The 15,847-nt window shown below is 40.3% G+C and overlaps 1 protein-coding gene across 3 annotated transcripts in view; it reads right to left on the reverse strand.

Moving 5' to 3' along the window:
• The window catches only part of GALNT7 (polypeptide N-acetylgalactosaminyltransferase 7), a 140,584-nt gene that overhangs the window by 58,733 nt on the left and 66,004 nt on the right, over positions 1 to 15,847 (reverse strand). For all 3 annotated transcript variants that reach the window (XM_066279143.1, XM_066279133.1, XM_066279122.1), the window contains exon 2: positions 3,803 to 4,263. In XM_066279143.1, coding sequence (XP_066135240.1) covers positions 3,803 to 4,263 — 461 coding nt within the window. The remainder of the gene's footprint in view (positions 1 to 3,802; positions 4,264 to 15,847) is intronic.

The following is a 15,847-nucleotide window of genomic DNA, read 5'->3' on the forward strand; positions in this document are numbered from 1 at the left end:
GCGCTTCTCCTGTGTGCCCTGGCCGGGAATCGAACCCAGGACTCCTGCACACCAGGCCAACGCTCTACCACTGAGCCAACTGGCCAGGGCCTATATTTGAGTAATTTGATGTATAAAAATAGTTTCTCACTAGCATAGATTTTTAAACATAGATTTAAAAGAATCTGTTGCCTTGGGTCCTTTAATTTGACTAGAGACACATACTTACAGGACTGGTACACAGACACACACAGTAATACTATTTCTATGTACTACTTCAGTCGGGCAAGAAGAAAGAACATGGGGAATAACTGGCAAGGTATGGGGTGAGGAAGGAAGAAAGATAAGAGAGAAAAGAAGGAAGAAAAAGGGATGCAATGAGGAAAGGAGTGGAGAAAAAGAGGAAGGGAGGGGAGAACGGGAGGAAGGAAGGGAGAATGGGAGGAAGGAAGGGAGAATGGGAGGAAGGGAGAGTAGAATGGGAGGAAGGAAATTGCAGGAGAGCAAGGCAGACTTCAAGATATGGAAAGGTTGCACTTGGTGTGTCTGAAATCATCAAAGGAGAGATGAAGGCTTTGTCACTGTGGAGGGTCAAGTAAAAGCAAGATGAGGCAGACACAGTATGTGGCACTATGTGTTCCAAAAAACAGGCATCAAAGTTAAATAGTAACTGAACACATTCAAATGTGACAAGATATGTGACCTGAAAAAAATGCCACATCAATACAAACAGCCAATACAGTTAAGTTTCTAACTATCAGGCCCATGATAAAAGCTTTTAATTTATTATGTCACTTAAGTCTAATGCCAATCCTTAAAGACAGGTATTGTTAGACCTATTTAAGAGCACATTGTGGGCGATTTTATGTTTCAATGGCCCTGAGGTAAGAACCAGATGCCGTTTACGACCCAGTTTAGAAACCCCCACGATTAATGGGCCCTGAGCAAGAAGAGTGCTACCATGTGGTGTCCGTCGAGTTGTTGGTTTCACGGAGGTTGGTAGATCAAGAGACCCCCGTTGGATGGGGATAGTCCTGTTGACAAGGATTTATTGGACTGAATGGTTTATGTACGATGACCAATTAATATGTCCTGTATCATTTAATTAATATGTACCTGCTTAATATTCATGGGGAATATAATTTAATGCACGATATACATAGGAGTAGGGTTATAGGAGGTGCGGGAGGGGTTAGAGAGGGTAAGTAACTGGTCTAAGATCTCATATTGGGTATTGGAGCCAAGGTTGACTGAAGCCCTGGAAGATTTTATCCATCCACCCATCTATCCACCCACCTGTGCACCCACACATCCATCCATTTTCTCAACAGATATTTACCAACTAAGTACTACCAAGGTCCTAGTTGTCAGTTACTCAAAGTAGCTGGTGAAGAAAGTGTATCATCTAGTAAGAGTAGTAGTCAATAAATAAAATAAATCAATATCTAATTATAAAACTTGATAAATGCTAGGAAGGAAATGGCCAGAGGACAGTAACAGAAAATAAAGCAGGGCATTACCAAATAAGATAGGGTGGTGAGAAAGACTCTGACGAGACCTACAGGATGGGGAGGAGCCAGCCTTAAGAAGGAAAAATCCCTCACGGAGGAGAAAAGAGCGCGTGCAAGGAGCCGGAGAAGCCAGCACAGCAAGCCTGTGGGCCAGCAGGGTCACGGCATGGGGCCTGCTGCTGCTTAGGAGTTTGGGTTTTATTTCAAGTATCTTAGAAAGGCAAAGAATGGTTTAAAATAAGCTACACTGGTGGGTCCAACACCATCCTGGCTCCTGTGTAAGGTAGGAGGCAAGAGTAGGAATGGAGAGATCAGGAAGGAGGCCCTTGCAGGGTTCCCAGAGACATGGTGGCTTGGACTCGGGTGGTGGCAGTGGAGATGAAAGAGCACTCGGATATGACCGGAGACATATTTTGGTGGTGGAAACAAGAGACTCTGCAGACATAACAGATGTGAAGGCTGAAGGGGAAGGAGAGCCCTATATACAGCTGTCTTTAATGTCATTTGATTTTTCTAGCATATTTCTTACATAGAAAAGTGAGCTAGATTTATACTGGTGTTTTAAAAGACACATCTTTTATAAACCATTCATGTGCTGCGATCTCAGTTTCTGCACTAAGCTCACCCTCTGAGCGTAATACTGCACTGCGGCACACTGACATACCTGAGGGGTGCTATGGAGGAGAGAGGAGGGGCTTCCACGCCACACCACCTTGGCTTGAATCACAGCTTTACCACTTTGCTAGGCAAACACAAGAAAGCACAACTCAAAGCCTCAGACTCGACATACACAGGTAAGGTCTCTCTTACAGTTCTGTTGTGAGAATTAAATGAGATAATTTAACAGGGATGAGAATGCCATCAAGAGATTCTCAGAGAACCTCCTGTGAAGAGATGAGTACTGTGACTGAGTGTTGCATTGTAGATGAGTGGACACACTCCAGATGAGGGACTGCAGATCCTGTTATGGGTCCTAAAGGGTACATGCCTGGTAGTTCTGGCTCTGTAATAACTTTCTTCTCCCTCCTGACTAGAATGGTTGCCAAACAAAATACAAGACACCTAGTTAAATCTGGATTTAAGATAAACAATACTTTTTTAGAAAGTGTGTCTCACATACTGTTTGGGACATACTTATAAGTAAATGTTTTTCATTGTTATCTGAAATTCAAATTTAACTGAATCACTTCTATTCTTATTTGTGAAATATGGCAACCTTTTGACTAGGTAAATTTCTACTTTGATTAGGAAAAAATTGCTCCAAGAGCCTTCCTTCACAGTCCCTTGAGATGTTCTAACTCTTCTCCCTAAAAGAGAATATGCCTCTCGCCATCATGGCTCTGTATTTCTATGCCTTCTACTTTTTCCACATGTCATTCACCCTCTCTCACACCTACTGATAAATACATGAGTGTCCAGAGTCTACTGAGTGGCACTATATTAGGTACAGAATGTTACTTTGTGGTCAGAAAGAATGCTGCTGTTTGTGTGTGCGTGCATGTGCCATGTTAACCTCTAAAGTGAAGATTTGTTAAAAATGCATCATCAGGAATACATTTTGAGAGTTTTCTAGTAGCAGTGAATTAAATATGCATCTGCATTAATGGACACCATTTAGATCCTAGAGGAGTAGAACCGGTTATTGAATAAACTGAAAGAGAAAAGCTTTGAGTTCATTCAATAATCACCAGCTATCAAAAGCTAAGACTTGGAAATCCTTTATTTTAAATTAAACTACATGAAACGAGTTTGGAAGTTTAGGCTATAGTTTTATCTGTCTGAGTGCTCCTTTTGCAGACTCAGGAGTCTCAGTGCTGAGGGGAAAATGAAAGGAAACATAAAATACCCAGTTAATTATATGAGACATTTAGGACAGTGTAACTATGTGCTGTTGTCCCTCGACAAGGTAAAGAGCTAGATCCAGAATGAAAAGTAACACACCAAGAAAACTTTGTTATTAAGAATTAGGTTGTCAGTTGAACTAAATAAAATATTTAATAGTGGATTTACATCCTGGTACAAGCTCATTTTCTCATTGTGGACTGGTAACAAAAAGTTCCCAGACCGGTGTCAGTCTGGGGACCCAATTTTGAGTAGGACTCATGAGGAAGATCCCAGAATTTTATACGTCATACCTTCAACATCCCGACATGAGTGAAGAGATCTTTTCCTTCTGGCCTTTTTGCAGACCAAAGATCCTCTTACTTCCTTGAAATAAAGGCATAAATCTTTTCTCCATTCTAAGCATCTAACTAAGTATCTATCAAAACAATAGCTGCCCCAATTTTAGAAAGAAGAGGATGTGTGCTTACTCTTCTTGTCGTAAGTCATTGACGCTGCGGTCCAGTGAGATCATGTCACTTGCCACCATGTTAAATCCAAACTCTTTAATGCTGGCTTGAACTGCATGTTTGAATTCTGGTCCCAAAACCAATGGCTTGGCATTCTCTCCAGGGCCACCAACCACTCCATGAGGCTCAGGTTCTTTGGGCTCAAAGTTACCGAGGGTTCCTGGGCGTAGCACAGGATCATGGTAGGTGAATGTCTGAGGCTTAAAAGTGAGATACTGCCTCTGAATTATGTCTTTCTGGTTCTCTCCTCCAGCATGGCGCTCTTGTTCATTTTTGGCCTTGTTTTTTCTTCTAATAGACTCTAAGTCCACTTCTACTCCTTCAACGTGAGGCCATGGTACCACAGGTTTGAATCTGTCATCCCCAGGAACTAATCCATTGCCTCCTCGGTTAGGCATGGGAATATTGACATCTCTGTCTTCCTATACAAAAGGGAGGGGGGATATACAATAAGTACATGAAGGCAAACCACAGCAGAGTTTATGATATCAATTTTCAACAATAAAATGGTTGAAAGCAGGTTGAAAGCATGAACCAGAAGCAGGACTTCCAATTAGAAGATATCTTTCAGGGAGGGAAGGGCAGCCAAGAAATGACTATTTCCCTGCCTTACCTTCCCAAACTAAATGAAGGGATGCACTATTTACTTCTCTCCTTCTAAACCTAACTCTCCTATGGCTTAGAGCAATGGCATTCTAGGACCCTTGACAAAGGCAGACACTTAATACGTCATGTTGTACAGTATATGGCTTTCCCAGCTTACTGGTGTATGATAAATATGGCTCTGTGTCATTACCATACAGTATAGCCATATGGTGGCAGTGGTATGAGGTGCCACCCATCATTAGGTTGGCTTTGTTCCTTTTATTGCAGAGGAACAAGGCGGGGATATGCACTCAACAGCCCCAATTTGGTATTTTCTACTCAGTAAGACCTCAGCTGAACTGAAAACTATTTTTTAAAAAGCTCTAATAACCGTAACCAAGTCATTTTGGGCTTCTGCATTATACCCAACCCCTACCCAGGTAAAAATAGATTTTGCGCGTTAAGTAGACTCAGTGAAGGCTGCCCCCCCACCTTTCTGTCTGGACCCTCCCCATCACATGTGTGATCTTTCAGTCTGGATCCACAGTGCTTTTGCCCTGAGGTATTTACTGTATGTGATGTTTCTGCTAAATCAGGACTATTCTTTGCATGAAGAAGCAGTGTTCTCAACTAAAGCATCACTCCAGTGACTTTAAAAAATACTGATGTCCTCCCCCCCACTCTGTGATTTAATTGATCTGGGCACTCAGAGTTTTAATAGCTCCCCAGGTGATTTCACCATGCAAATGAGCCTGAGAACCGGGGCTAGCTTAAAGGGAGAGCCGCCAGCTATAATTAGACAAGGGGATTACTGAGTATACACAACCCTGGCAAGGGGCAAGGTGAACTTAGAATGCCTGCAAAATAGGCAAGCTGGTCTGCCGCCTCACCCCACGCCAACATGCTGTGATCCTTTAACACAGTAGATTCAAAATAGAATTATATGTTTCTACAGTGTTGGAGCTATCTTAAAAATAAAAACTTTGCTCTGAAAGGTACAAAAGTAAGGCTGTAGGCGTGATGTTCACAGGTAGGTTGCTATTTACTGGTAGTTTATTTAGTGACAAAGATCTCTTTTTAGAAAGTCAGTTAATTCAAATGCGAATTGAGTTGAGGTTGATGTTTTTGGTAAGGACTAGCTAAGAACTGATTTTAGAGAGTTCAGAAATGAATTTTTAAAATTTATCCATTTGTTTAGTTAGTAAAGCATAAGATAAAAAAAATTCAAAGAACTCAAAAAGGCATCTAGTAAAAAGCGTTTTCCCGCTGACCCTTCTGTAGAGGCTGCCATCATTTCTTGTCAATCTCTCTAAAGATGTTATATGCTTGTATAAACAGATATATGTATAGACAACAAGAAATAAATTTTAATGGGACAAAGATTGTAATTGGCTCATTAATTAAAAGGGGATTTTGTAGGATGTGACAACTGGTCCCAAAAGGTAAATTCAGGGAACAGACAAATATATAAATATCACGAATACTGAAGAGGGAGCGCTCCTAACCACTTCTGGTTTGGCACTGCCTGACTGGAAAAGATCTTCAATGAAATAAAATCTTAAAATAAAAAGCCTTCAAAGAATTTACAAATATATGCAAAACTTGTAAAATTAGTTGTTATCCAGAAGGCAATATCCGATTGCATTCCACAGTATACAATTTCCTTTTCAATGGACAAGAACCTTTTGTATTACTGTCAGTTTTCTATCTTCACAGGATTGTAAAATAGCTCAAAGATAATAAAAGTAAGACATGACTTAGCTGAGTCAGGTAGTAATCCTTTTGGTCTATTTCAAAGTTCTACAATTTTCCTCCAATAACACAAAGCTAAATATAAAATGCCACACTCAGTCTGATTCCATAAATATGATGCCTTTCTTCAGGCATGTGTTCTAGGTAGATAAGTCTTTTGGATCTGGCCTTTCCGATTGGTACGCCCTCCAGGAGGGACTTAGCTGGAGCCTGACCTGTGAGCCCGACTAGGAGGCAGAGGTGCAGAGGCAGGAGGCAGACCTGCCAGAAACCTTGTACTCAACTCATGAAGTACGGAAGGTTCTGTGAGAAGTAACTCATCCTCCGGGGAGGAAGCCAAGAATGACTGTAACAGAGATGTAGGCACCAAAGCAGGTGTGTGATAGTGAGGACAGAAAGTGTCCATTTCTCCAATTTCTCTCCTGGCTCTTTCCAAAATCATATTCAAGAATGGCAGTGTTGTCAACAAAATAAAGAAATCGTTATAATACTCTTAAGATATTGTAGCCAAGTTGTTGATGTTGAACCAAATACAACATAAAAAAGAGAAACACATTCTCCCCACTTCAATTTCTCAGATCAAGTCTCCAAGTAAATCAATAGCTGGGGAGGTAAAAAAATGAAGGGAAGGAAATGTCAAAAAATACAGAAAAGCAGACTGAACAGGCCATCAGATGTCAACATCCATCATCACCACAGCATCCACTATGTTGCCTAACAGTCCACAGGGAAAAAAATCATACACTAGAAAAATGAGAAATATCACAGTACATGAAATCAAGAAAGCAAAACTGTGAAATATGTAGTATGGGGTAGGGTGGCCTACACTAACATAAAAATTGCAAATTTAAATATTTCTCAAATTCAGCCACTTCAACCAGAGAATACTGAATAGACTCAAACATTCTGCTTATCTTCCTCCACAAGTTGTTTCGATCTTTTCTCAACTTAAGGGTTCTTTGTTTAAATTTTAACTTTGGTATTCTGTATAGTTCTGTTAAAAGTCTACCTATCACCCACCCTCATTGTGGGTTATCTCTTTCTCTTCCAAGCTTGGTGAGCAAGCTTACTGATCACTCCTACCTCCATTCCCTCAATCCACACCACACTTCTGATCTCCGGACCTTACAGTCAATTGCTTCCTGAACATTTCTACTTATATCAACCTTGTACCTCAATTTAAGGGACCCCAAATTGAACTTAACACGGACCCCACATCACAAACGTGTTTCTATTACTGTCTTTCCTACTTTGGGCATAAGAACCACTCTCTACTCAACTGATCAAGTACAAACCTGCATCTTATCCTCACTTCCTGTTCTCTTTTATCTACTCGACTGCCATCCAATCATTTAAATATTCCTGTCAATTCTATCACCTGTGTAGCTCCAAAACCTGGCCGCTTCCCTCCATTACCTTCACTGGTACTTCCTTAGTTCAGGAAGTACCACCCTCACCTCCTCACAGGATTACTACAATAGCAATAACAGTGATAATTACAACCACTATGGTCTAAGTGCTTCACATATATTAACTTATTTAGTCTCAAGAGTGGGGTTCCACAGTTATCTCCATTTTATAGAGAATCTGACAGAGAAGTTACCTAAAATTAGAATCAGTACATGCTGGGGTCAAAATTTGAATCCAGGCAGTCTGGCTTAAAAGCCCATGCTCTTAGTTAACCACTATGCTTTAGTACTTTTCTCTCTCTCTTTTTAAAATTTGGTGAGAGGAGGGGAGGCAGAGATAGAATCCCGCATATGCCTTGACCGGGATCCACCCACAAGCTCACTAGGGGGTGATGCTCTGCCCATCTGGGGCATTGCTCCATTGCTTAGCAACCGAGCTCTTCTTAGCGCCTGAGGTGGAGGCCATGGTACCATCCTCAGCGTCTGGGGCCAATGGCTCCAATTGAGCCATAGCTGTGGGAGGGGAAGAGAGAGAGAGGGAGAGAGAAGTGAGAAGGAGAGGGGTGGAAAAGCTGATGGGCGCTTCTCCTGTGTGCCCTGATGGGAACTCAAACCCAGGATATCCACACACTGGGCCAATGCTCTACCACTGAGCTAACTAGCCAGGGCCTACTGCTTCTCATTCTAACGCATGCACTTACTCTCTTCATTACTTTTTCTACCCAGCAGCCACAGTTACCTCTAAAACTGAAATAGGAATATGTTACTTTCCCTGTTTATAACACTCCACCATGGCCCCCTTCCCTTAGTATGTATCCTCTTGACAAGGTAGATAAAGCTTTTCAGGCTCCAGCCTGCACTTATTTCTCCTACCCGCTTGAGCAGGGACTGGTTAACTTTCTCTGTGAAAGGGGCAAGTAGTAAATATTTTAGGCTTTGCAGACCATAGGGTCTCTTGCAATTATATAAGTCTGCCACTATACTGCAAAAGCAGCCATAGATAATGTGTTAATGAATGGATATGCTTGTATTCTCTTGACACTTTATTTATAAAGACAGGCGATGGGAAAGATCTGCCCCTCCCCAACCCCCACACCAGACTCTAAGTTCTATGAAAGGGGAGAGACTGTGCCACCATTGCTTTCCCAATGCCTCAGCAGCAGATTGTTGGCCCAGTGTGTGGAAGTCCCGGGTTCCATTCTCAGGGCACCCAGGAGAAGAGACCATCTGCTTCTCTACCCCTCCTTCTTTCTCTCACTCTCTCTCTCTCTTACTCCTACTCCTGCAGCCATGGCTCAATTGGTTTGAGCAAGTTGGCCCCAGGCACTGAGGATGGCACCATGGTTTTGTCTCAGGCATGAAAATAGTTCAGTTGCTGAGCAACAGTGCAATGGCCCCTGACAGGCAGAGCATCACTGGGTAGAAGGCTTGCTGGATCGGGGTGCATGAGGGCATCTGTCTCTCTGCCTCCCTGCCTCTCACTAATAAAAAAAATTTTTTTTAAATACTTACTGAATAAATAAATGAATCCTAAATATTTTGGTTATGAAAGAGACTGAGGGCCCTGGCCGGTTGGCTCAGTGATAGTGTCAACTCGGCTTATGAATGTCCTTGATTCAATTCCCAGTTAGGGCACACAGGAGATGTAATCGTCTAGTTCTCCACCCCTCCCCTTCCCCCTTCTCTCTCTCTATTTCTCTTACTCTCTCACAGCCATGGCTCAATTGATTGGAGCAGGTTGGCCCTGGGTGTTGAGGATGGCTCCAGGCAGCTTCTGTCTCAGGTGCTAAATACAGCTTGGTTAAGAGCATGGATGGCCCCAGATGGGCAGAGCATCAGCCCCAGATGGGGGCCAGGTGGATCCTGATAAGGGCACATGCAAGAGTCTGCCTATCTCCCCTCCTCTCAAAAAAAAAATACTGAGAAGAAAAAGGGAACAGAGGATGGAGACTATGGAATGTGAAAGAGGGGCTTAGATATCCTTTCTGGCAATACTTTATGAATTCATCAAGAGAATGGAATGTAACTTTATGTTCTCTGCACAGCACTGCACTCTTAATAATGCTATGTAATACCAGAAAAACTGAATTCACTCATTTCTCAAAGCCTGTATGTCATTAATTCTGAAGGCAGAACCAAATATGAGAATTGTCTGTCTAGTCCCAAGTCAATTAAGAATTATCATGTCAAATCTTAATGTTATATGACTGAAAGAATGGCTATACAGCAGTATAATCACTCAATTCCCCTGAGAAGAAAAACTACTTACTCCTTCCTGAGAATGAATGAAAATTACCAGATGCCTTTGTGACTCATGGGTACCGTGATACCTTCACAAGCACCAGCTGATTTACTGTAGAGTCAAAATCAATGAATCCCTGGAGACTAGAAATGGAAAAGGGAATCAGCAGATAATCTTCCAAGATCAGTATGGTCATAAAGGTGGAACTGTATAAAAAAAATATAACCACTTATCACCAGATGAAAATGTGGGATATCAGAAATTAGATCAGATTATTCACTCTTTACCTTATAATTAACAAAGTTCCTCACTCCCATATCTTACTTATGTATGATATTTGTCCAAGATGGTTGTGCCTTGGTAGAAATGGTATTAATATGAAGGGATTTAGAAAAACAGTCTTTAGAGACAGTGAAAATAATAGAGACTTGTTTGGATTTGATATTATAGGTAATCCTGGAAAACTAAGCTCTTAATAAATTTCTGCAGTCACATAATCTTTTGAAACCTAACAGTTTAGCTTTAGGAAGTGGCCACTGCTAATAAGATGCACATTATTTGGTTATCATTCTGTATGCACCACAGAACTTAAAAATGTAACAAGTCAGCCCTGGCCAGTTGGCTCAGCAGTAGAGCATCCGCCTGGCGTGTGGAAGTCCCGGGTTCAATTCCCAGCCAGGGCACACAAGAGAAACGCCCATCTGCTTCTCCACCCCTCCCCCTCTCCTTCCTTTCTGTCTCTCTCTTCCCCTCCCGCAGCCGAGGCTCCATTGGAGCAAAGTTGGTACAGGTGCTAAAGACGGCTCCACGGCCTCCACCTCAGGCAATAGAATGGCTCTGGTTGCTGTGGAGCAACACTCCAGACAGGCAGAGCATTGCCCCCTGGTGGGCATACTGGGTGGCTCCCAGTCTGGCGCATGCGGGAGTCTGTCTGTCTGCCGCCCCCCACTTCTCACTTCGGAAAAATACAAAAAGAAATGTAATAAGTCAAACTTAATGATATGGTTCAAAAACCCTCTTGATAAAAACAACAAACAAACAACAAAACCCTTTTTTTAGAAAAAACATATCAGCATCCTTTCTCTAGTTGCACTTACTCATCTTGAAGCAGCAGAAGAAACAGGACTGAGAGAGCAGAGAGGGAGGCGGTGAATCAGAGAGGTGCTGCAGTTCAGATGCAATGGGGTGGTGTGTGGCTGGGCCTCCAGACTCTCACCAATGTGTGGCAGGATGTGGGTGGGGGTGGGGGTGCTCCAGCCTCAGTGCCTTTGATACTCTCTGGTGACCTAGAGCACAATTCTAAGCTGATTTGTTCCCTGCTGACATTTTATGCTAAAAAATGTCTGAAGACCATCCAGTCTTACTGCTTTCACAGGACTGAGTTGACTGCATTGGGAGTCAGTGGCCCTATTGGGCATGGGAGAAGGGACAAGGGTCAAGTAATTTGTCTTTGCTTAATCTGGGTTTAAAATGAATAAACCCAAGATTAAATAGAGACCTTATCAGTCCTTGAATAGTTAGGGTATCCTCTCTTATCGAAAAAGACCCTATTCCAAGTCTGTACATTCAAAAACCATAAACTAGGAAGAGATTTGAGGACAATGGCAATGTCGCTGTTAGTAACTAGGACAGAACTGAAAATAAAGAAGGATGTGGCTTATCAGCAAGAAAACGTACTACATTCTGATAGAAGGATTATCTCCCAAAAAAGACAGACTCAGGAGAAATTCTCTCCCTTCTTCTCCTTGCTCCTTTCTTTCTCTCTTCTTTCTCCTCCTCCTTTTTTTCCCTCTAAGTCTCAGGCCAGGACATAGGCTAGAAGGTAACAGGAAGGACAAAACAGCATGGCCGACATCACAGTAACTGCTCCACCAAAACAGATCAGGTCAGCAACTCTATCTAGTACCATAAATTAGACTTTGGCAGGAAAACCACCAGTCCACGGCTAAGAACTACACAATAAGCCAGCCTGACCCAGACTTACTCTAGGGACTGAAACACTGAGACTTTGGACTGTGGAGATCTGCTATTACATAATAGCTAGTGATGATTCCTTTTATTTTTGTCCTCTCAAAACTTATGATATACTATGGCAAGCACAGTTACAAACAGGTAGATTAGTACTACAGTTTTAACCACCTTCTGGAAAAATTTTACCAGGTTCATAAAAGGACACTTTGAGTCAATTAAATGCCACCCCTCCTTAACCAAGTAAGCAAAATATCAAATACAGGATAAAATACAGATCTATCCTCTACTATTGTGAATAAACTGAATTTAATAGGTATTTTCCTAAAAGTTGGCTCTATCACATTTTTGAACATTATAAAAGAGTCTCCCAATAAATCTCATAATTGTGCAACTGGTTAGTGCTGGATTTTCACACGATCCAGCATCCATCTGCACTGACACAATAATTGTCTGACGATCTCCACGTGCATCCCGTAGAATGAAAATGGTCACACATAGAATACAGACACGGCAAATTTTAAGTCTTGAGCTCTATTCCCCAATTTAAACATAGTTACTCACCCTTCACTCGGATGAGACAAAATGAATTTGTAATTTGCCTGAATTACGAGAAAACTATAAGTATTGAAAGTATTATATTTTCAGTAGAAAAATACCAGCTATTTTTGGGCAATCAACTATTGAATTATTGAAAATAATATGATGAAGGCTATTTAACGGTATTTACATTTTCTGATGCCTGGAATGAGCTCTTAGTCTATCCTGGTCCAAGCACCTTTTTTGGGTCCACTCCCTCTGGAGGTGGTGAATTGCATTTTCTTCTTCTTTTTTTTTTATTTTTAAGATTTTATTCATTTTAGAGAAGAGAGAGAAAGAAAGAGAGGGAGAGGAAGAAAAGGGGGGAGGAGTAGAAAACATCAACTGCTATATGTGCCTTGACCTGGCAAGCCAGGGTTTTGAACTGGCGACTTCAGCAATCCAGGTCGACGCTTTATCCGCTGCGCCACCACAGGTCAGGATGTGAACCCCATTTTCAAGCAGAAGGCAAAGGCATGACTGTCATCCTGGCGATTTCTAAGCCACGCGGGCTTTCTCCTCCAGGTAAATGATAAAACCTGGATGCTTAAGAGTGAAAAACTCTCATTTCTTCTAAGCATTTAAAATCATCTAAGAAACTCAGCAAGGGTTAAACAGGTTTTTTCCCACCAAGTTAACTTATTTTCAACTTAGTATTTAAAAATACTGAAACATGCTTCAAATGTTCTATCTTTTGACGATAATTATGCACTGATGGTATCCCAAGTTATAAATTAGTGCATGTCCAATTTCCGTGGTCATCTCTATTTCAAGTACATAGATACCACTGTAAATTTTTGACATTTAATATCATTCATATAATTGAATAATATATGTGAGTATACTTTTTATTTCTAAGAGAAGGCAACTTTTCATTCAGGGTTCAGGAAAATCACTCGTCAACTGACAAGAAATATCACCTTTATTTCAGTAGAACCCACATTTAATGAACAATTATGAATTTATTTATAGGATATACATTTATTCAAAATGTTTCTGTGATAAAAGGCTATCCTAAAAAGGAAAATAAATATAAAAATATTCTGATTTTTATGTTTGATCTTTTATATTGTAGATTATTCCAGTGATTAAAGACAGTTTAAAGGTGGTTTTGAAAGTGATATAAGTACGCATGGGTAATAGTACATTACATTTCTTCAGAAGTAGATAGCATTTAAAATGAAATTTAGTTCAACCAACTAAAGTGATTGAATTGCTTAAAATTGTGATAAAATTTTTAAAAATTTTATTTATTTTTATTTTATTTATTCATTTGAAAGAAGAGAGAGAAAAAGAGATAGAAGTGGGGAGGAGCAAGAAGTATAAACTCCTATATGTGCCTTGACTGAGCAAGCCCAGGGTTTTGAACCAGCGACCTGAATTCCAGATCAATGCTTTATCCTGTGTGCCACCATATGTCAGGCTAAAAAAAAATTTAAAACCATGTCAATGAGGTATCAGGGTAAATTGAAAATTTCTTAGTAATAAAAACTGTCAGTTTTCAACATAAGCTAAAATTACAATTGAATAAAGGGAGATTTCACACATAATCCATCTCTGTACTAACACTATAATCTCTAAGGTTCTACTGTGTGAATGTGAAACTACCATTTAAGTACCTGTTGGTTCAAGTCAACAGTTCTAAACTCAGGAATGGGCTCCAGGTAACCTCCCTGCTTCCCTCCACAGTCCAGTGAATGTTTCCAGCACCACTCTGCCCGCGCTGCCTTAGTATCCATTTACGTATTTCTTCCCAGTTCGACTGAGGGCTCTCGGAGGATGTGAGAGGATGTGAGAGGGCATTATGTATCTGTGTGTCCCAAGAACCGAGTAGACAGTCACTGCTCAGGGCATGTTTCTTCACAGACTAAGAAAGTGGACAATACTAGCTAGGGGTCTTCTGTACATTATGACCCTGTTGAAATATAAACTGACTTTGAATCCACTGTCTTATGCCACTGCTTGGCTTGGTTTAAGCTAGCGTTTGGGGAATCCAAATAAGATAACTAAAAACATTACTCTCCTACAAATCTAAAATTTGAACAATCCTTTCCCTTTTAGTTTCTTCTCTCTTCAGATTTGGATAAATCATGCATGTCTGCACATGAAATTTAGAAAATGAGTACTCTATTTAAACATGAGAAAGTAAATACTTGGGTGGCAGTCTTGGTTCCTCTAGGCCAGTGGTCCCCAACCATTTTGGGCCACAGACCAGTTTAATGTCAGAAAATATTTTCATGGACCGGCCTTTAGGGTGGGACGGATAAATGCACAAAATAAAATTATGCGACCAGCGTAAAAACTGTGGTATTTTTAAATATAATTGCCAAACTTACGAGACAAGTGTCAAGAGTGAGTCTTAGACGGATGTAACAGAGGGAATCTGGTCATTTTTAAAAAATAAAACATCGCTCAGACTTAAATATAAATAAAACAGAAATAATGTAAGTTATTTATTCTTTCTCTGTGGACCGGTACCAAATGGCCCATGGCCCGGTACCGGTCTACAGTCCGGGGGTTGGGGACCACTGCTCTAGGCCAATTTATCTTGCAAATGGATTCCTGCTAAATTTGGTCCTTATCGTAAAACAGTAATAGGATATTCTAAGATCAGAAAAAATATCAGGTAATACTCAAGGGAGAAGAAATGGGCAACTAAAGGATCAAAATATAGATTAATGTCTACAGTAGGGAAAAAACACACCAACAAATTGATTCTCCTTTTATAAAAACTTTTATTCCTGAGATTTTGTAATGGTCTAAATCAAAGTCACAGTATTATAATAGATAGTTAACCAAAAAGTATAAGAACTTGACATTTAAAAATATTTGTGAAAGCCAAATAATCTGTTTTTCAGAGACCTTAACAAATATTCATGCCTTGGTTCATAAACTGAATCGTGTATATACCAGCATTTTACAGGTTGAAAAAGACTTTCTTATGGTGAAAATTTAATAGTAAATTTTTAGCTGATTCAAATCAAATTTTAAGAATCCAACATTTGTATGAAACAAATGATCAATAAATAATTCTGTAGTGTGTTTCAAAAGGTGCTGCAGCTTGTCATGTTCATGCCATTATATCCGTATTAAGAGCACTGACTCGTTAAGACAGGGCTATACATACAAAGTACACCAATGTCATTTAAGAGCCCCATCTCCCACAGGCAGTAAAAGGCAGATTATAATACATTTAAAAATACATAAACTATATTAAAATATATCTAACATATTTAAAAATATAACATTAAAGGATATTGTGGGTAGATTTTAACTCTGGGAACATAAGAAATTACTGAATTTTAAAAAGAAAGCTCTTGAGTGGTATTTTCATTTTTACAAACAAACAAAACCCCAGTAAGTTACACAAAATAGCTTAATTGTCAGTATTTTATAATAAATACCCGTCCCTATTATTCCTACAAAATGACTTGTCTAAAAATAAGAAAGGTATTGGGGGAATGAGTGAGG

The sequence above is a fragment of the Saccopteryx bilineata genome, chromosome 1 (assembly GCF_036850765.1).
Source record: "Saccopteryx bilineata isolate mSacBil1 chromosome 1, mSacBil1_pri_phased_curated, whole genome shotgun sequence".
Taxonomy (NCBI): Eukaryota; Metazoa; Chordata; class Mammalia; order Chiroptera; family Emballonuridae; genus Saccopteryx; species Saccopteryx bilineata.